We start from the raw sequence: 21952 nt of genomic DNA on the forward strand, positions 1-21952 counted from the left end.
CCTTTTCATTCCGTCCCTATCCCTCTGCAGGTAGCCCTGGGTGCACACTAGGTTGCCGACTCACCATCCCCATGCATACATTAACACGAAGCACACACGACGCCAACATTAACGTTGGTTTGTTTACCCAGAAGTAACCGGGTAACCCGGAAGTGGTCATGGACACCCTGGGTCATGTGACGCATCGGTCACTGTTTGTATTTATTTTTATTGATGATTATTGTTATTTTTCTGTACACGACACAGAATGTTTAGTTGAATGAAACTGTTTATTCCTGTATGTTTATGTTCTTGAACAATGTAAACACTTGTCCCTATTTTCTCTTTGGACTGATGGAGAGCAACGCCCAGGAGGAGGGGCTTACCACTTAAAAGAGAACCAGATACAGCTGTCAGTGTGGGAGTCTGAGTGGAGAAGTTGGAGAGTCTGAGAGGAGAATTTGGAGTGTTGGATTGGAGAAGTCTATGTTGGTTAACCTTTGTGGAGCAATTGGTGTGCTCTGTTCTTGCATTAAAGTCAAGAATACTTTCACCTTGGCGCCTCTGCCCAATCATTCCCTGGTGGGACCCACGACAGTTGGTGTCAGAAGTGGGATAAGCAGATGGCTGGCCGCAAAAAGGTGAGACACAGAGGTCTGCGTTCCCAGAAGGAGGAGATGGAACCAACATCGGATGCAGTCCCTCTGTTGTCCAATTCATCCTCTGAGGAGGAGGTGGTAGATCCTGGTGCCTCTGGTGGTTCTCCAGGCCTGACCAAAGGCCCAGAAGGTGACTTGGCGGCTATGATGGGAGACTTCCTCCGTGGACAGCAGCAGCGGGAGGACAGATTCATCGCTGCCCTCCAAGGTTTGGAAGCCTCTTTTTCCAGGGCAGAGCACCATTCTGGTCGGCGGCGCAACATCAGTCCCAAAGCCGCTGGACCAAGCTCAGCCGCAGTGAGTAGCCCAAGGTTGGATCTGCCAACACCAGCTGCAACGTCCCGTCGACGGCATCCAGTGGCACAGGAGGACTCCAGCTGGTCAGATCAACCACAGAGCAGAGTCAGTTTACAGCCACCTGATTGGAGACCTTACATGGAGCCAAAGGTCCCTCCATATCAGACAGGTGAGGACATTGAAAATTACCTGCTACGTTTTGAACGGATTGCCAGGACGTGGAGATGGCCAGAGACTGAGTGGGCATGTCGCCTGGTGCCACTGCTGTCCGGAAAGGCGTTGGAGGCCTACACAGCAATGGACGAGCAGCAAGCCCACATCTACAAGGACCTGAAAGACGCACTCCTGGTAAAATTTGACATCTCGCCAGAGACTTACCGTCAGCAGTTCCGGTCTACTGTGGTGCCATCTGGGGAGAATCCGACTGAGACATACCACCGCCTGAAGGGCCTCTACCGTCGCTGGATCCGCCCAGAGCAACACAGCAAGGAGCAGATCGGGGAGATCGTCATCCTGGAGCAGCTGCTGCGTGTGCTTCCAGCTGACGTGAGGACGTGGGTGAAGGAGCACGACCCGGAGGATGGCCTCACCGCTGCCCGGCTTGCGCTGCAGTATCTCAACGCTCGACGAGGAGCGTCTGCACGGCCGTCGGGTGGGGATCAGCGTCTTCCCATTCAAACCGCTCCACTGAGACCTGCACGGAGAGACTTCCATCAGGCAACGCAAGGTACCAACCCAGCACCTAACCAGCGAGCGGCGGGTAAGGACCTTGTGTGTTTCTATTGCCAGCAGATTGGTCACAAAGCCTCCGTATGTCCAATCCGCAAGACTAAATTCACAGGTGCTTGCTACGCACCCAGGCCAGAGACTGTCACAGGAGCAGGGCCTGTGCACATGGACAAAGACACTTTCCAGGCACTTAAACAGGTGACTGTGAACGGACAGCAGGTTACTGCTATGTTGGACACGGGCAGTTTTTTTTCTCTGGTCAAACAGAGTTTAATCCCTTTTGGTGGACTTGATTATAGCAGGCAAACAAGTGTTGTGTGTGTTCATGGCGACCAACATTTGTACCCAAAAGCGGATGTAACAGTGACCATAAATGAACAATCCTATCTTTTGACTGTCGGGGTGGTAGAGAACCTACCTGTTGATTTAATTTTGGGGTGTGATTTACCTATATTGGGGGACTTATTAAATGAGGCTACTAAAACAGCTAAAGCTAATGATGAGCTAGCTGTTACTGTCTCAGCACCTGTGCTAACTAGAGCTCAGGCTAAAGCGGGAATGCAAAGTCTTCCACGTTTGGATGACGATTTCTTTGATGGAGGCAAAGAAATGCCCAGAAAATCCCGTCGTCAAAGACGGTTTGAGAAAAAACTTAAGTTGCTGGATCCTGAGATCACAACAACAGCAGAAACATTTGACATACCAGCTGACATTTCGGCTTTGCAGAAAGAAGACCAAACTTTAAAACCATTGTTTGCCAAGGTGACAACAGAGAGTGACAAATGTTTGGGGAATGTGCGGTTTATTGTTGCTGATGATGTTCTGTATGCAGCTGAAGGTGAACACCTACGGTTAGTTCTTCCAACCACCTGCAGGCCACTCGTCATCCAATTAGCGCACACACTCCCATGGGCGGGTCACCTGGGTCGTCACAAAACCTATCTGCGGGTTAGTTCACGTTTTTTCTGGCCATCAATGTACACTGACATTCAGACGTACTGTGCAACATGTCCTACCTGCCAGAAAACTGCAATAACACACAAGTCTGACAGAGCATTACTACACCCACTTCCTATAATTTCTACTCCATTCAGGAGAATAGCCATGGACATTGTTGGACCTTTACCTAAGAGCAGTAGCGGTCACGAATACATCCTGGTGGTCTGTGATTATGCTACACGGTTCCCAGAAGCTTTCCCCCTGCGCACCATTACAGCTCCTGCAGTCATGAGAGCGTTAATTCAGTTTTTCTCCAGAGTAGGAATACCGGATGAAATTCTGACAGACCAAGGAACCAACTTCACCTCTCGGTTGATGAAACTGTTCCAACAGCAGCTTGGCATCACTGCCATCAAGGCGACACCGTACCACCCACAGACCAATGGCTTGGTGGAACGTTTCAACCAGACCCTGAAGAGGATGCTGCAGAAGTTCGTGAGTGACACAGGGAAGGACTGGGATCGTTGGCTACCATTCCTGTTGTTTGCTTATAGGGAAGTCCCACAAGCTTCAACAGGCTTCTCACCATTCGAACTCCTCTATGGCTGGGATGTCCAAGGCCCACTGGATCTCCTCAAGAAGAGCTGGGAGGCCAAATCCACAAAGACCTCAGAAAGGGGTGTGATCCAGTTTGTCCTGGAGATGAGAGAACGGTTGGCAAAGTACAGGGAAGAGGCAGAAGTCAACCAACGAGAGGCCCAAAGGAGTCGGAAGACGTGGTACGACCAGCAGGCCCGTCACCGTGAACTCCTACCAGGTCAGAAGGTTCTGCTACTTCTTCCCTCTTGTACCAGCAAACTACTGGCAAAGTGGCAAGGGCCATACACCATTCTCCGCAGGATGGGACCTGTCACCTATGAGGTGCACCATCCTGACAAAAAGAAAGAAAAGCAGACATACCACGTGAATCTACTTAAAGAGTGGAAGGAAGGTGCTAACCATCCAACAGAGAAGTCTTTGCTAGTCAGAGCTGTGAAGACTGAGGAAGACTTGGACTCTGATCTGGGAGCACTGACTCACTCAACCCCTCCGTCTCTGTCACATTTACCTCCGGAACAGACTACACAGATAATGGACTTATTTCGTGAAACGCCATCTCTTTTTTCTGCACAGCCAGGAAGAACTACACTCATTAGCCATTCCATACGGCTCAAAGATGGACGACCAATCCGGCAACGGCCTTATCGGGTACCACAGAAGTTGGTGGGAAGGCTGAACGATGAGGTGAGGAGGATGCTGGAGCTAGGTGTCATCGAGCCGTCCAACTCAGAGTGGAGCAGTCCGGTGGTGATCGTTCCCAAAAAAGACGACTCACTGCGGATATGCATCGACTTCAGGAAACTGAACGCCGTTTCGGAGTTCGACGCATATCCAATGCCGAGGATTGACGACCTGCTGGTGAAGATCGGGGCTGCTAATTTCATCACCACTCTTGACCTATGCAAGGGTTACTGGCAAGTACCTCTCAGCAACACCTGTCGACCATACACGGCGTTCAAAACACCTGCTGGACTGTTTCAGTTTACAGTTATGCCTTTTGGTCTGCATGGAGCACCAGCCACGTTCCAACGGTTGATGGACAGGGTGCTGCAGGGATGTAACCACTGTAGTGCAGCCTATTTGGATGACGTGGTGATCTACAGTCACACCTGGGAGCAACACCTAGATCACCTGCGTTTGGTCCTGAGGAAACTACAAAATGCAGGCCTGACCTTAAACGTGAGCAAGTGTGAGTGGGCCCGGAAGGAAACTCGTTACCTGGGGTACCTGCTGGGAGGTGGTGAGGTGCGTCCGCAGGTGGATAAAGTTGAAGTTATCCGCAATTGCCCTCGACCACGCACCAAGAAAGAGGTACGCTCCTTCCTGGGGTTAGCTGGATGGTACCGGCGGTTTGTCCATCAGTTCGCCACCATTGCAGCTCCTCTCACTGCCCTTACAGAGAAGAGGCAGAAAAACCCCGTGACCTGGACAGATGAGTGTGAACAGGCTTTCCAAGCATTGAAAAATAAATTGTGTTCCTGTCCTGTTCTCAAGAGTCCTAACTTTGATCAAAGGTTCCTCGTCCAAGTGGATGCCTCAGCAGTCGGACTTGGTGCTGTCCTGGCTCAGGGAGACCCAGGTGAAGAGCGACCAGTCCTGTACCTCAGTCGGAAACTGCAGCCGAGAGAGACAAGGTACTCCACTGTGGAGAAGGAAGGACTTGCCATTAAGTGGGCGTTGGATAGCTTGAGGTACTACTTACTTGGCAGAGAATTCGACCTTGAGACAGACCACAGGGCCCTGACATGGATAAATACCATGAAGGACCACCACAACCGGCTTACGCGCTGGTATCTGGCGCTTCAGCCGTACAAATTTAACGTACGTCACCGTCCCGGAAAACAAAACATAGTGGCAGATTTCCTGTCCAGATTGCCGCACATCGCCAATCTCCCAGAGGAGGGGGATGATGTGACGGTGTAGAACCGTCAGCTGCCGCTGCAGGCGCACACGCATGCACACACGCTCGCACACATACACACGTGCGCATAGACGCGCACGCTCGGACCCGGTAACACGTCATTTACATCAGCTTACCCTTTTCATTCCGTCCCTATCCCTCTGCAGGTAGCCCTGGGTGCACACTAGGTTGCCGACTCACCATCCCCATGCATACATTAACACGAAGCACACACGACGCCAACATTAACGTTGGTTTGTTTACCCGGAAGTAACCCGGTAACCCGGAAGTGGTCATGGACACCCTGGGTCATGTGACGCATCGGTCACTGTTTGTATTTATTTTTATTGATGATTATTGTTATTTTTCTGTACACGACACAGAATGTTTAGTTGAATGAAACTGTTTATTCCTGTATGTTTATGTTCTTGAACAATGTAAACACTTGTCCCTATTTTCTCTTTGGACTGATGGAGAGCAACGCCCAGGAGGAGGGGCTTACCACTTAAAAGAGAACCAGATACAGCTGTCAGTGTGGGAGTCTGAGTGGAGAAGTTGGAGAGTCTGAGAGGAGAATTTGGAGTGTTGGATTGGAGAAGTCTATGTTGGTTAACCTTTGTGGAGCAATTGGTGTGCTCTGTTCTTGCATTAAAGTCAAGAATACTTTCACCTTGGCGCCTCTGCCCAATCATTCCCTGGTGGGACCCACGACAATGCTACTTTCATGTTCAGGTGGTAAATGCTTAGATAAAAAGGTACTAGTTGAAATGTGTGATGCAAAATACATCATTGAGAAATTATTGCAGAATCAGAATAGCTTGGATAAAATAATTGATCTTTAATTGAAAAGGGAACACTTGGGTAGGAAAAAAGCCCTGCTTAGTTTGTGGGAAATGTAGTCTGTCATGTCAAGACTTGCCCCAGAGAGAAATCAGCTGATTAGCCCAGAGTCTGTTGAGAAACAGGATGATGTCATGCCAAAAGGGAAAGGCTATCTCTTTCTTCCATATTGAAGCTAATCTCTACAGCATTCCAAGGCTGTAAAGAAATGCAGATAAAAAAAAAATAAAAAAACATGAATAAAGCTAAGAAGGAGCTAAACAACTTGTCACAGCCCATCACAAGGTTGAATAAAAAAAAAATTGCTTCAAATTTAAACAAATTACAATTTAATTTTTAATCAAATCTAAGATAGCCTTGATTTCACAAATAGTATCATTTATGTATTCACTCCGAATAGTCAAAGAGCGAATGGGGAATAAGCCCGTTACTCTGAGAGAAAAGATCTATCCAGCAAAGAAAATATTGATTGAAGGCCAAAAACGTAAAAATAAAAAGATTCTTGGCTTGCAGTTCTTTTAAAATAAAATATCTTGACCTGCTTATCTGAGCAGGTTGGCCTACTTTTCATATTATTACAAACAGAAGGACTTTAAATATTAATCAACATAAAATCAGTGCAGCTCATGTTTTACAACGGTGACTTAGACATATTTGAAGAACAACTCTGTAACCCTTAATTAGTAGATTTAAAAACAAATACTTTAAATAGAGAAAGTGTTTTTTTTTTTTTTTTTCTACAAGACAACATGCCCTCAAGTCTTTAATTTTGAGAGATACTTGAGGCTCTGAATTAAACAAGTGAAACTGTAATGTGAGTTTACAGTCTGGGACACTGACAATATCTTACAATATTGCCTGATGTTGTGCCCTTAGGATATGGGCTGTCTGCAAGAAATATCAAAGTTGTGGTTCACTCTGTGAGCCCATAGAGCAAAAATTTACATGCACAGTATTTTCCACAGGTATGCTGTGGGTGATAGATCCCAGCGAACACCTACTCAACATACTAGGTTGAGTAAACAGACATGTAAGACAGATTTGTCATTCTTTCAACCTCCAAAAACTCTGCCCGCTGTGCAACAAGCCCAATAGTGTTGTTTAAATTCTGATCCTTACATTCAAATGTGGCAGGAGAAATGGAGACTCATCAGACCAGGCAACGTTTTTCCAATCTTCTATTGTCCAGTTTTGGTGAGTCTGTGTGAATTGTAGCCTCGGTTTCCAGTTCTTAGCTGCCAGCAGTGACACCCGGTGTGGTCTTCTGCTGCTGTAGTCCATCTGCCACAAAGTTGGAGGTGTTGTGCGTTCAGAGATGCTCTTCTGCAGACCTGGGTTGTCACCAGTGGTTATTTGAGATACTGTTGTCTTTTTATCAGCTGGAACCAGTCTGACCATTCTCGTCTGACCTCCGGCATCAACAAGGCATTTCTGTCCACAGAACTGCCCCTCACTGGATATTTTCTCTTTTTGGACCATTTCTGCAAACCATCGAGATGGTTGTGGGTGAAAATCCCAGTAGATCAGCAGTTTCTGAAATACTCAGACTTGTCCGTCTGGCACCAACAACCAACAAAGTCACTTCAATCCCCTTACTTCCACATTCTGATGCTCACTTTGAACTGCAGCAGATTGCCTTGACCATGTCTACATGCCTAAATGCATTAAATTGCTGCCATTTGATTGGCTGATTAGAAATATGTGTTAACGAGCAAAAGGACAGGTGTACCTAATTAACTGGCCAGTATTTTCATGATATCCCTTAAGGTGGCCATACCAGCCTCAAGGGAACTGTGAGACACGCCGACGCTCCTCTTAACAGTGTGTGACTGTGTGTGTGAATGTGTGTGTGACTGGGTGAATGGGTCTGTGACTGTAAAGCGCTTTGTCCTTGTAGGAAGAAAGGCGCTATATAAGTATACGCCATTTACCATTTACCATTTACCAACATGCAGCCCCTCCTCTCCCTGAACAAAAGCCACGTTCAATGAGACCTAATAAGCAAAGGTTAATCACTGTAAAAATATCAATAATGAAAGAAAACGCAATCTAGGACATTTATACTGTAGCTTAATGCAAGCAATAGAGCACAAGTACAGGGAAAAAAAACACCATTCCAGCTCTAAATAACTGAGAAGGAATTGTTTCTGACCAGTGCAACAAGTGTCCGATGCAATTTACTGCTTTTTCATAGACTGGATACAACTTAACAGTGATATATAAATAAACAGCATTGAACTAAACTAAGCCATTCATCTTGAAATCTTAAGAATTTTTGTGGTGTGATGTTCCTCCACAAAAATATGAAAACAAAAATGACACAAGTACAGGAGCATAGTTTGAGGTTCATCATTGAAACCCATCATTTTACTGAGGATAAAATGAAAGACAAACATTTTATGAGGCCGCATCTAGATAAGCGGCAGGGGAACAAACACCCTCGCTTGAAGAGAGAAAAATGAAGGCAGACAGATGCCAAAAGAAGCTGAGTTAAATCTCTGCAATTTCCTCCCCTCATGTCTTTTGCCAGAGGGACCTTTGAGTTTTCCACCACTTTTTCTTCTCTGTAAAAAAAGTAGAAGCTCTTTGACTGGATACCTGATGTAAATCACAATGCACACGAGGCTGAGCTTCCAAAAAAAGAAAAAAGGTTAAAAAGGGGGCTTTCTTCCAGTGCATGCATCTGCTTGTGTTTTTCTTAGATCAACACACAGTCCTAAAAACCGTGTGCATTTCCTTCGCTTCAGGAAGCACTTTCATAACTTCAAATATAATAATTTCCTTTCCTGGAAAGATGCCGAGGATTATCCATGTGTATTTGGCTTTCACTTATGGTTTTTCTTACCCTATAAGACAAGGACTTGAAAAAAAAGTGAAGGAGGGCTCACAGTTTGCAAATGTTTGGACCTGTGGCCTCTGATCCTAAATGCGTTTTGATAGGTGTGGTGAATTCACTTTCTGCTCAGAGATTATGATTTACCGCTTCTCGCGTATGGTTCCAAGAAGGCAGCATTCACATCCTCTTGCAGCTATCCTGTTAGTTTTGCCATTTTTTTTTTAGATTAAAGCAAAACTAAAGAGGAAAATGGCAGCACTAGGGAAAAGTGTCCCTCCATTTGACATGATGCAATTCACAGGGAAAAAAACATAAAGAGTAAATAATCTTCTTTGTCGATTAGAATACTTCCTTCATTAAAAAAAAAAAAAAGATTGTTATGACTTTTTTTTTTTTTAAATCTGATTTTTTTTATAAGTGTGTTCATGTTTTAAGTATACCTTTAGTGATGGACAACTGGAGGAGAATAGTAAAAGTCTGACAGTATTTTGAATTGATTAGATTTTATTAAACACAGCCAGTTTGAAGGGATCGCTGTGGACTGCAGTGGGGAGTTTTATTGCCTCAGAGTTAGAAACATGAAAGGGACCTCTCTGTGTGGACTTTGCATGTCCTGCCTGCGCCTGTATGTGTGGGTTTTGAGTGGGTGCGCTGGTTCCCAACTGCACTTCAAAGACATTTATGCATTCAGATCCAGCTAATGCTGAGGTGGGCTCCAGCCCCCTGCGTCGGTGGGTATAAAGTTTGGATGGATTTGTTTTTCTTGGAGCGATCTAAAATGTTTTGACTTTTTTAGACATTTTCTAGAATCTGTACAGTCAGTCAAATAAATCTTTGCCAGTGAAGCAAAGACGTGAGACCAAGTCATTGTTTTGTAAATCACAAGTGGTTCTCAAGTCTTTGTGCTTAACCCTTGTGCTATCTTAGATGACCCCACCCTTACATTGATGTGTTCTTCCTACCATGACAAAGGTGGATAAAGGTGAAAAAAGATTTCATGTAATCCATGGACACCAGTGAAGATCACAAATCATTGAAGAAAAAAGGTTCAGCGCACTGTCTATTGGGTCTAGATGACCCAATTCCCAATGTTAAAGTGCCTAGGATAGCACAAGGGTTAAGCCCAGAGTCAAGTACCAAGTCAAAAGCAATTAAGTCCCAAGTTGAGTGAGAAGACCAACAAGCCTCTAGTCGAATCCGAGTCTTATCATTGAATATTTCAAGTCCTTTCAATGACAAACATAAGTACACATCTTGTGATTGCAGGTGATGATGAGGATCGGTGAAACACAAAAAGACCTTTAAAGCAGTAAATGTCATAAAAAAGGAAAGGAAGCAGCAAATACGAAAGAAAGACTGAGAGGAAACTTGAGACCCCCTCCCCCAGGGGTGTGGTGGTGGGGCTCTTTACCAAAAACACCATACCACAAAGCACAGCAAAATGAGCGAACTAAAGAAAACCTCATGCAGGAGTTCCACCCAGCCGCCAACACTCAGCTCCTTTAAACAAGGTAAACCGACAAAATAAACTGTACAACTGTACAGATCCTTACCTGCTCTAGGTAAGAATCTGGGAAGTGGAGATTACAATGAGCTGGCTGCATGCACGCCACACACAATGTCATGTTAACAGAAAGGGTTATAGTCTCATTAGTTACATGGGCAAAATATCTTGATCGGATCAATGGTCGGATTAGAATTCAAACGTGTACATGGGCCCAGAAAAACCTTTTCCGATTAGAACAAACGTTCACTTGGTCACACTTTCGGTCGGAATAAATCATTTGGTATTTTTCATTTGGTATAATTCCGGTATTTTCAACACTACAGTGTTGAAAATACCGGAAGAGGAAATTAGTCCCACTGTAAACAAAGTGCCACATACATTTATGCGGCAGTTCTGTAACATACGAGATGATCTTCTAAACGTGCTTTTATTAATGTTATGAATATTATGAAGCGCCTGTTCGCTCATCATTTTGTTTTTAATCCATGTGGTCAGTGCTTTTTTTGTGGAAGATGGGAGCTGGAAGACGCCAGGGTTATGAGAAGGCTAACACGCGTTAACAACATTAGCCTTGTTTGATGAACACAAAATCCATGCGGCAATGCTGCAATCTGCATCTCGGCTTCATGTAAACATGTGGGAATAACATCAGCCTTTATTTTGTTGGGACACGATTGGAAACACGAATCCACGTGATTGTTTGAACGGTTTCTATGGACTGAGCAGCATTTCTGCTTTGCTGACACGCTGCCCCAAAGCCGGTGTGTGTGTGCTGGCGGCCGGAGCTCTGCTTAGAGTAACGGTTCTCCTGAGTCCGGCAGCCGCTATCCCAGAGTGGCGGGTCGGAATACTCCCCCCCGAGCGCACATGTAACAAAGCACCACCGCCCTGTCTGCAAACACAAAGCTATAAGTCCGGCTGCTCTGCTCACAGACACGGTTCACTCGTGTGGAGCAGCCGGTTGGTCCAGTGTGCGCTCCAAAGCTTTCTATGCGTGACGTAAACCAGAGCAGTAGTGACACAGGATCGGAATAAACTGTTTACAAGCAACACGATCGGGCTCCTTGAGTGGTAAAAGTTGGCGACCCCTGACCTAGCCTTAACTTTCATTGACAACAAGACACTGAACCCCGCCTTGCCTCTGGTGGTAGGCGGGCGCCTGTGTTTGGCAGCGGAGCCGCCACCAGTGTATGAATGTGTGTGTGAATGTGTGTGTGACTGGGTGAATGGGTCTGTGACTGTAAAGTGCTTTGTCCTTGTAGGAAGAAAGGTGCTATATAAGTATACGCCATTTACAACTTACCTGTCTTTGCAGCTTCAAGAGTCGGACAAAGTTGGGCTATGTTGAGTCTCTGTCAGTAAGCCTTTTATCCGCATGTTCTGAAAACTGCAAACCGTTTTTTGTTGACAACCTCAGAACTTTTATTCTGGTTCGTAAAAACACCGGCATCAAAAAAGTTTTTGGTCAGGTGTTAAGCAGTAAATTAAACGGTCTTCAAAAGAGACACATCCCACGCAAATTTGATGCGTGAAATGCGTCTGGTGTGAATGTAGCTTAAAAACACTTCTAACTGGAAACAAATCTAAATGTTTTTTTTTTTTTGAAAACCCAATCCATCTTCTGATCAATTTCAGTGTTCCCAGTGTTCTTTTATTAATAGTTATGTGATTTTTAGCCAAAACCAAAAAATACTGTGGGGTTTTCTAGAACATAGTTTCTGCAAAGTGGTAGTAGTTCATTAGAAATTCACGACTGAGTTGTTCAGTCGTCTGTTTACGTCCTCTCCCTCTAACTTACAGCGACTCACACTTCAATCTAACATTACCCGTGCAGCACAAATAGCAAGCAATATTGGATTGGATTCAGACGTAGCACTACTGAAGGCCCATGTGTGTAATGCACGGTCCGCCGCTGTCTTTAAGTGATATCCTGAATGATCTTCGTGAGTTATACAGTGCTTACATGCTTTGGTCTGCTTTTGCTTGCCCCAAATTTGTGGCTTCCTTCCACTCCATCTGCAGCTGAACAAGTGTTTATGTAATTCTTAACCGCCTAGGCCAGACCATGAAATTTACTTCAATTTCCATGTAGCTGTTTGAGGTCAAATGCCATTAGACAGTAGCAGGGGAGAAATGATTTATGATCACGTGAAAAAGTCAGCATCTCCTTTTTTACATTGTTTCCTTGAGTTTAAAGTAAAAAGAACAAAAGAATAATGCAATCAGAACAGACTCCAGTTTCAAATAAGGATAGAAAATACACTAGAAAAAGAGCTGAATGGATTATAAGTCTATTGAAATCTTGAAAAAAAACATGGAAGCAATTTTAGAACTTCAAATCAAAACCATTATGTGCCTAACACTTTTTGTTTTGTGGTTATAAAAGAACAAGACTCAGCTTTTTGCATTGGTGCAGAAAATATTTATTGTACAGTTCTTCGAAAGATGTGAAAAACAGAAGGACATGCCAAACAACTTTGCTTAATTTTTACACGGTTTAGCTTTATTCTATAACAGGTGTAACAAAATGTCCCCCAAACTAACATTCAACACCAGGAGGATCCATAAATGTACAGTGTGTACATACCAGATGGGCACAAACTGATCTGGTTCGATACAGCATAGACGCCTGTGCAATTGAGTGGGTGCGGCTGATGGTCTAAGAGGGGGTCTGGTTGGGGTCACCTTCCGGCTGTTGTTGTTATGGAAGCATAGAATTGGTTTATATCTTTGTGATGTTGCATACAAGGTAAACTGGGATTGTATTTTCTAGTACTGTGGATCCCCTACATACAACCCCAATATGTCACTTGGAATGGAGTTCCTCATGTTCTCCTCATGTTTTCCCTGAATTTAATAGAGACAAGCGTGTCTGATGATACATCAACACCGGCCATGTGATGCACGGTCACAAACGCGCTAAAAAGCATGCTTTAGAACAGTGTTTTTCAACCAGTGTGCCGCGGCACACTAGTGTGCCGTGGGAGATGGTCAAGTGTGCCGTGGAAAATTGCCCTCATTAACTGATCTAAAAGCATTTCCCATCTCCAGGAAATCAGCTCTTTGTTCATCCAAACAGGTCCTGATAAAACACTGAGTAGTTAGGAATATAAACGATCATAAAATACTTTTTTCTTTGTGTTTATTTGATTCTATTAAAGACATTTTGATAAGAATGACGGTAACGCGAAATAGCTGCAGCTATAACTGTGTAAGGAAAAGTCCCGCAGCTTTTACTGTCTCCACGACTCCACCAATCATTCTTGAAGGCTTAATCACATGTCATCAGTCTGACCAATCAGAAGTGGTTAAAGTCTCCACTTCCTTGTTCCAAATTAGCTCATAACTCAGTCAGTTCCGACAAAAACACCAGCTAAAGCTCGTCTTTAGCGGTGTAGCTTTCCACAGAATCCGGTATCAGACCGTGGAACAAGTGAACAAAACCATGAAGCTCAGAGACGCGAGTCTTTCTGCCGTTTTCTCACAGTTTTCACACTACATCTCCCATGATGCATTGGCTTAAAGGGACAGCGTCTTGAAAAGACAACGAACATACAGCTTGTATAACTTAACTTTTATTACATCTTTTAGAAAAACATCTGCAACTTCCTGCTTTTTCTGCCACAATTATCACAAAAATGCACGTCAGATTGCCGGGGGGGGGGGGGGGGGGGGGGGGGGGGCTGTAGATCAAAACAGACTATGAGTTTCTGCTTTTTTTTTTTTTTGGGATGCTGGTGTGCCGCGGGATTTTTGTCAAGGTTAAAGTGTGCCGTGGGTCAAAAAAGGTTGAAAAACACTGCTTTAGAACATGCATTTAGCATTTGCTTTTCACATAGCAAAAAGCAGGGAGGGGGGGTTTCTTTATTCTTCTCTTTTTTTTCCTGTTGACTAGCGCATGTCCGCCACTTACGGTTGGAGGAGGCTTGATAAGCAATGTTGAAGTGGTGCAAATCTTGTGAAATGTCCAGGCTTTTTCTTTCACAGCTCTATTCCAATATATGAAAGACTTGATGTCATAGAAGTCTTGCCAGGCATAAACCACAATTATTTATTTCTCCTCCATGATCAGTTTTCCAACGATTGGCACTTCCGTAAATTATAGGGGACACAATCCATAAGAATTGGCCAAAATTTGACCTGATTTTACCTGTAACATCTTATACAAAGGGCCTGAAAATGGTTTTAAAAAATGCGCATAGTTACGTGTGGACAAAGAAGCCTTAAGGGTTCATTTACGCACGTTTACTGGACTTTTTACTGGAAGTGGCTGTATGAATGAGCATTTCCGATTGCAGGGTGTATGTAGCTTTTTAGCACTGTTGGAAACCTTCAGTAGAACCTGCACCTCCTAGTTCAACCATGGCTTCTATAATTTGTGCACATGGTGACATGGTTAGATTTTGGTGACACCGTCAGTGGTGATGCTGTCGTAATCTAGGACAGTGACGTACTAAATGAATTTCCATACCAGAGCCACAGGTAGCTTAGGAAGCAGATAGCGGAGGCTAAAATAACAGAACTGTAGAGAGATTAAGAGTCGTGATCGTGAAAACGTTTTCACCAAAGGTTTTGAGCGCACATCCCTCATTTTCGCATACCGTAGTTGTAAATCAGACATGGAGCAGAATATGAAAGGTGTTTTTGTAGCCGCTCGTGAGAGCAGTTTCAAAAATGCAGACACACAAAGATGGAATTTCTATGAAAACTTTACGGTGAATTTCCCGTTTGAAATTCCAGGATTCTTTTGTGCAGCATGCACCCACAGTGATTTGTTTTACATTGTTGTGTTAGCTGTAGAAAACGTGGGAGGTGAGGCAATCTTTTCCTTTGTGTGGTGGTCAAAACAAATATATTAAAAGAGCAGTGTTTTCTACCTCACTGCTGCTGTTTTGTTCTCAGGCATGGATTTTACATCCAGGCCAGTCAAAATCGTATTTTTTTTCATTGTTTGTGATTCTCAAATACATTTTAGAAAATCCAAATCTTTCGATTAATGTGAAGATTAAATAAGTAGCTGTGAAACAATTTCGTAGTTCATCCAGTTTTTACTAATGATAACATTGCTCACCACGTGCATTTTAGAACCTTTTAACATGAGCTGCAGGTGGTATTCCTGAATTTGACTTGAGTTTTTTTTTAGGTCACTTAGGTTCACGGCTTCTTTTATTTTTGCACTCTTGATATTAACGTCAGAATTTGGATCTTATGCTCTTTATACTATTTTTTTTTGCTTAACCCTTGTACTGTCCTAGGCCCTTAAACATTGGGTGTCGGGTCATCTAGACCCCATGAAATCCTCTCCACCTTTATCCACCTTTGTCATGGTAGGGAGAACACGTCCATGTAAGGGTGGGGTCATAGGATAGCACAAGGGTTCATTAATTATAAAACTTTTGCTACAATGAAAAATGTTTAACTCATCCTATTTGAACTTTTTCAGAAAATACTTTTTTTAAGGGCTTTAGCACATAAAGCTCATCAGTAGTTTGATAAAAAAAACAACAACAACAACAGCTTTGATGCTTTTTTCCAAACAAAAATACATTTCAATAAGATTCGAGATTTAGTTTTGTCACCTTTGTTGACACTGGTGATCCTGGCTACCGATACAACTTCAATTTTCTGTTAAAACACAGAACCTTCTTGAAACATTGTTATAAATCAATAAACTATCTTTAAGAGATCATTAAATTATCAGACTGCATTGGAAAATTAACAAGAGCATCCACAAACACTGGCCTTGAGTATGACCGACATCGTAAACTTGTCCCTGATAATCTTTTTTCTCTTCATTCTTGTCGGCGGTTTCGGTTGTCCTATTGTTCCAGCCTCAGAGTGTGAACACAGATTTCTGGAATCCCACCCAGTGAGGCGAAAGACAGCATTCCCAGTTCCCTGCCAAGACGCCTTATCTGTCCTGGACAGCCTGTAGGCAGGATGAGGGGGGATGCCAGGATGGAGGTGGAGAAATGGTTCAGGAGGCCAAAGGTTACTGAAAAGGAACAGGAAAGTACAAGAAATGCAGGGAGTTTATGCAAGATGCATGGACAGTTTTACAGGGAATGGTGCTGACCACAGACGAGTACTTTTTTTATTGTTTGTTTTTCAGTGAGTGTCTTTAGCTGAGGGTTAAAACATACAAATTTGACGTAAAAAAACTGGTGGATATTACGAAAAACTAGAAGCTGTGCGGGTCAAAGGAAAAGGCCTCAAGAGGCTGCTGACTGTCATGTTTTGAATACATTTTAGTTTACATTTTTACAAGAATTACTTTTTTTTTAAAGATTTCCATTGCCAAAGTTACGACGGAGTTCTAGGGCCAACAAAAATAAAAATTAAAAAGGAAAATTACGAGATTTTTAGTAGTAAATTTTTTTCTTGTAAATTTACGACTTAAAAGTCCTAATTTTAAAAAGCAAATGTTGTAAACTGGCACTCAAACTCTGTCGGACAAAGTAGTATTTTTATTTATTTATTTATTTTTTAATTTGAGTACAAAACAAAATATATACTAAAACAAGTCTAATAGGTTTATTACCATTTTTTCTTCAGACATTCTGCTGGGAAATGTTAAAATGTAAACTCTTGTTGCAGGTAAAAAAATTAAAAAAACAAAAAAAAATCCTGGACTCAATTTATAAGGTGGAATACACTTTTTTCTTTTTGATGTGAAACTTCCTGATTTAGAGATAACTGTGCTACACCGCAGCTGGTCTGTATTAGGGTACTAAGGTAACACAAAGAAATGCTTAATAGTTTATTATGCTTCCTCCAAGCATCAAATTTAGAGAAAAAACATATACTACATTCATGAAATAGTCTTTGATTTCATAGATACGTGCTTACATTGAGCAGAATTCCAACTACAGAGGTAGCCATCAGTGTACCTTAGGTCTGCAGATACCGGGTGTGTCCACTAGATGTCAGTCAAGTTCCTTACATTTTAAGAACCTATAGTGACCTTAAAATCAGAGAATTGGGTGTGAGGCAAGATAACTGTCAATACGAAATGCATGCATATATACAAACCTGTGCCTAAATTAATAACTTGTGCTTAACTTAAAATAAAAATAAAAACATATGAATACAACATCTTGCATTTAATATGTCTGTTTTGAATACAATTTGTCTATGATTCCAATACCACTCTTGCTTGTCTTATATATAAAATTTCCCATGTTAACAAACTGTCAAAAATGTCAGGGGGGTCACAGGCACATACATCGAGTCCTGAAACATCAATTCAACTGAGTGAGCATGCGCTTTGAGCCTCATTTACTAAACCAAAATTTAGGATTAAACTTTTTAGAATGTTATTGATCCGCTGCAAGGGAAATTATCTTGACACCATAGCTGTGTTGAATTAAAAAAACAGATTGTAACAGCGGGTTAGGGCCGCATTTTTTGTTACCAGAACAGCTGATCGAATAAACAAAACACGGACCAGGAATTGGTGGGGAAAAAGGACCAGCAGATATCTCTCATGTTAGGTGTAAAAAAAGTTCATGTTAGTCAAAAAACTGATGATAATAAGAGAATGATGAAACAAAATATGAAAAACCCTAGCTGGCAGTGGAGGGATCCCCGCTCTCCTGCTGCCACCGTTCTCCTCCCTGGGTAGCAGCCATGCCACTGCACTAATGAGAAGAGTGGCATGCAACTCCTTTCTGGACAGTTTTCCACCACTTCTGGGTCTCAAACCATCTGCTGGTCTTTGTTTACATGATCAGCTGTTGACGCCTTGTACCGACTGACAAAATGCTGCCAGAGATCGCTGAGATCAGAGCTATAGTAAAATCATTTCCCCGTTATGGGATCAATAACATTCTGAAATTTTTATTTTATTTTACTTTAGTTTAACAAAATAAACTTCAAGCTGCAAGCGCAAATTTGAACAAACTATATTTCGGGACTCGATGAATATGCCTGTGACCCTGTGATGCATTTATGAAACTGAGTTTACGGGAAATTTTGTGTTCAAGACAAAGAAAAGAAATATATTAAAGGAAAGACAAATCGTATCAAAACAGGCACGTTTAGCGCAAAACTACACTTTATGTTCAGATTTTTCTGCAAAATTGTGCACAAAGTATTAATTTGTGCCCAACTTCATCTTTATGAATATGTTTCTTTTTGTGATCAACCCCATTGGAACAAGAAAAACAAACTAACAAACAGGGTAAATTTCCAAAGATTTTAGGCAACCCAGACCCTGTTTTCCTTTGGTGGCCTTTGATGTGATGCACATGGAGGAATCGTATGATATGCTGCTTCCACGTGGCTTCTTTGTCTTCACACCAGATGAGGCTTTTAATCCTTTTCTTTTAATCTGTCTGTGTCTTTTTCTCTCTTTTTGGTCTCTGCCAAGATGAAATATTTTGATATTTCCAGATGAACTGTCATGTCTGAATATAAACTAAGCTGCAAATCAGTTTATTTTAACAGTTTGGCTTGAAACGACGCGGGCAGATGTTTGGAGCGGTTCTCCTCACAATTTGAAATGGTTTAGGGATTGTCACACTAGCCATTGTGATTCAATAACATTATTTAGAAATGATGAAAACAAACATTTACAAGAGTACACTGGCCTTCTCTGGCCACCAGTAGGCAGTGACATTGGTACACTTTTATTTAGGCCTTGCTTGGATTACTGCCTCCCTGCTTTTGTTCCTTAATCACAAGGAGAAGTGTGGAATCTTACTTCTTAAGATCCAAAGACCAGTTGTTGCTTTCTGAGTTGTCAGAGCTGGGGAAAAAAGCCACTCTGCTCCTTTTACTTGGAATATGCTGCAGAAAGACTGGAAACTAACTGAACTGGTATCTTTAAATGTTTTTAAGAACAAGCTCAAAGCATCAGAGACTGAAACAATAACGTGCAACAGCTTTTTATGATTTTATGTGGTTTTGATGATGTTTGTTTTTCTGTATTTTTTGTATTGAAATGTGCTGCGTCTGGTTAAATAAAGCTTAAAGGAAAAAAAAAAAAGAAAAGATCAAAACATTATCATATGATACTTGTTTTTCTTTTTAGACCGGATGAGTTAAAGATCAGATAGATTTTGGAGGAATAGAAAACGGATTTTCTCTTCTTCCTTCCTCCATTGCTTCCTTCCTTCCTTCCTTCCTTCTTCCTTTCCTTCCTCTCACACTTTCTCTTCACCTCCTCTCTCTCAGTGGGACCTCGTGCAGACTCCACCAAAACACAGCTCACTTGTTTAGGGCTGGGCGAGCTGGCAGTCTGACCACTCCCAGCCTAATCGCCACAGAGTTCTTTCCAAATTGCAATTACTGATAAACAGAGTTGGCAGATGGGGACAAGTGATTGTGCCGGCCATAGCAGGCAGTATCTGGCATCAGACTAATTGTCACAAACAATTTGCCTCATTTCTACTAGAGGGTGATTGCGCTGAGCACACTTGAGGGGTAAACCATTTACGAGTCTGCTCATTTGGGACTACTTTGAAGTGTTCTCTGGTGTTTCACAAGAAAAACTTTGCTCTCCTCCACAATCTGCATTTTGGGATTGTCTCTAAACAGTTGTTTTGGTCTCTAGTGATAAACAGCCCCCAATTTAGATTTGCTTTGATTTGTCATCAGAGATGGAGAGGAACATTTTTCAGTGAAGTAAGACACAAAGTCTTGTGTTTGATGTTCTTTGCCAAAATTATGTTTTTTTTAAACATATTTCCTTTATAAATGACCAGATGCTTTATAAAATATTTCACAGCATGTGTTTACTTGAGGAACTATTTTGTTCAAAAGACAGAAAAAGAACAGTGACATCTTATTCCATGCAAGGATGTGTAACTTTGCACACAGGCTTTTCTCAGTCACACCAGAGCCTAACAGACACTTATCGCCTTCTGCAATAAAATGACCCTCTTACTATGGAGCCCATTTCAGTAAAATTCCCGATCCAGAAATTCTCAACTCATGAGCTTGTTTTCAGCCTTTTAAACCCTCATGCTCCCACATTTAGATTTTTAGGGAATCCCAAAGCTTCATAAGGGCTAATTCTGCCACCTGGAAAGTTACGGAAGTGTGCCGCTCCAAAGAGACATCCACATTAACTTGCCTTTTACTTAAATATTAATCTAAAAAAAAAAAACATCCTTTTTCTCTTTATTAATTGTGTGAGTGAAGACGAGATAGGCAGAGTGTGATTAAGAGGAGGAAGCTCTGACCTTGTTTCTGGCCTCAGCTGAGCCTGAACCCTCCCCTCAGCAGAGAGAAAGAGGAAATGACCCAACTCAAACAGGAAAGTCTGGAAGGTGACCAGTGGCAATCTGCAGGGAAGTGGAAGTGGTTCTTCGGATCATGATTGTGGGCTGGTTTTACCACATTTGTGAGTCCAATAACTGGAACCCCAACAGACCAGAGTTTTACATCTTTTTGAAGTCCTAAACACTGAAAGTCAAAGTTTTAACAGGTCAGGAGTTGGATTTGTGGTTTTGAAATGGGTGTACGGCTAAGTGTTTTCAACTTTTTGGTGATTGACAGATGTGTGGGTGTTTTCTGCGTGAGGGTCGGTACATTTGTGTGCAGCGGAGAGCCTTTGGTTTTTGTTGGCCCACCCCTGATACTGCTGCACCACTGTTTCAGCAGTTTGGGGCAGGAAACAGCTGTGGATAGCGGGATAGAGGTAGGACACACGCAGCCATTTCAGGGTTACAGTGCACTGCCAGGCAATATCAATCAAACTGCGTGAAGTCAAGCCTTTCCTGAGCTCCAAACCACAACACGTTAACACATTGACGGGGGCTTCTGCTTCAGCACACAGCGAGAATCGATCGGTCTCTTCTGTGACAATTAAAGCAAAGTTTTTGTGTCCGAAAAGAAAAGCGTAGCAACAAAAAGAATTTTTAAAACAGCTGCATCCCGAAACCCCATAAAAAGAGGCATTAAAAACCCACTCCAATGAAAATTTCGTTTTTGTTATTTTTTTTAGTTTATGAATCTGAGTATTTCTTTATTCAAATCGTAATGAAGAGGATAATAGCTGTTGGAAAAAAGCTTGTAGTTAATAATTGGTACTTTATTGAACTCACAATGGGGAAATTCTTCTTTGCATTTGACACATCCCCAGGGGGAGCAGTGAACTGCAGTCTAACTGTGCCTGGGAGGCAGCAATGTTAAGGGTCTTGCCTAAGGACCCTCACTGAGTGATGTTAATTACTTGCCATTGAAACGGTGATTGATCCAGTACCATTGTTTATCCCCCTCTGGGAATTGAACCCTGGATTAGGGTTGGGCCGATGGACGATATCATCGTCCATCGTGATGGGTGACTGACATCCCGATGGAGAGACCACCATCGTGATGCCACGCCCCCGCCACGTTGCGAGTCGACACCATAAGCCGCGGTTACATGTGCAAAATATCTTGATGGGATCAATGGTCGGATTAGAATCCAACCGTGTTCATGGGCCCAGAAAAATGTTTTCAGAATATAAAAACGTTCACTAAGGTCACACTTTCCGTCGGAATAAATCATTCGCACATGCAAGTAGGGTTTGAAAACCGGAAGGGGATATAACTTCCGCCGAGCGGCTTTTTTTTTCAAACTTTATTGAATGTAACAATTCAATACAAAACAATGTTAAACAGCGCCAAGCGGCTATATACATTGACATGTCAGCTCGGTAAAATACGAGACGATCTTC

At 42.7% G+C, this 21952-nt stretch overlaps 1 protein-coding gene and 1 long non-coding RNA gene across 2 annotated transcripts; both read right to left on the minus strand.

The window, feature by feature from the left end:
- On the minus strand, nt 1-3138 carry LOC110016563. Its single transcript, XM_023961895.1, has 6 exons — nt 3108-3138; nt 2969-2999; nt 2791-2883; nt 1314-1629; nt 1125-1222; nt 1-1015 (listed from the first exon to the last, which is right to left on the minus strand). Exons 1-6 carry the CDS (start codon nt 3136-3138, stop codon nt 901-903), a joined length of 684 nt encoding a protein of 227 aa, XP_023817663.1. The 3' UTR covers nt 1-900.
- A 1203-nt stretch (nt 3139-4341) lies between these two features.
- On the minus strand, nt 4342-5818 carry LOC110014728. Its single transcript, XR_002874448.1, has 3 exons — nt 4707-5818; nt 4422-4627; nt 4342-4355 (listed from the first exon to the last, which is right to left on the minus strand). It is a non-coding gene; the product is annotated as an uncharacterized LOC110014728 (long non-coding RNA).
- Nucleotides 5819-21952: the final 16134 nt, after the last annotated feature.

This window comes from Oryzias latipes, chromosome 13 (genome assembly GCF_002234675.1).
Source record: "Oryzias latipes chromosome 13, ASM223467v1".
NCBI classification, from domain to species: domain Eukaryota; kingdom Metazoa; phylum Chordata; class Actinopteri; order Beloniformes; family Adrianichthyidae; genus Oryzias; species Oryzias latipes.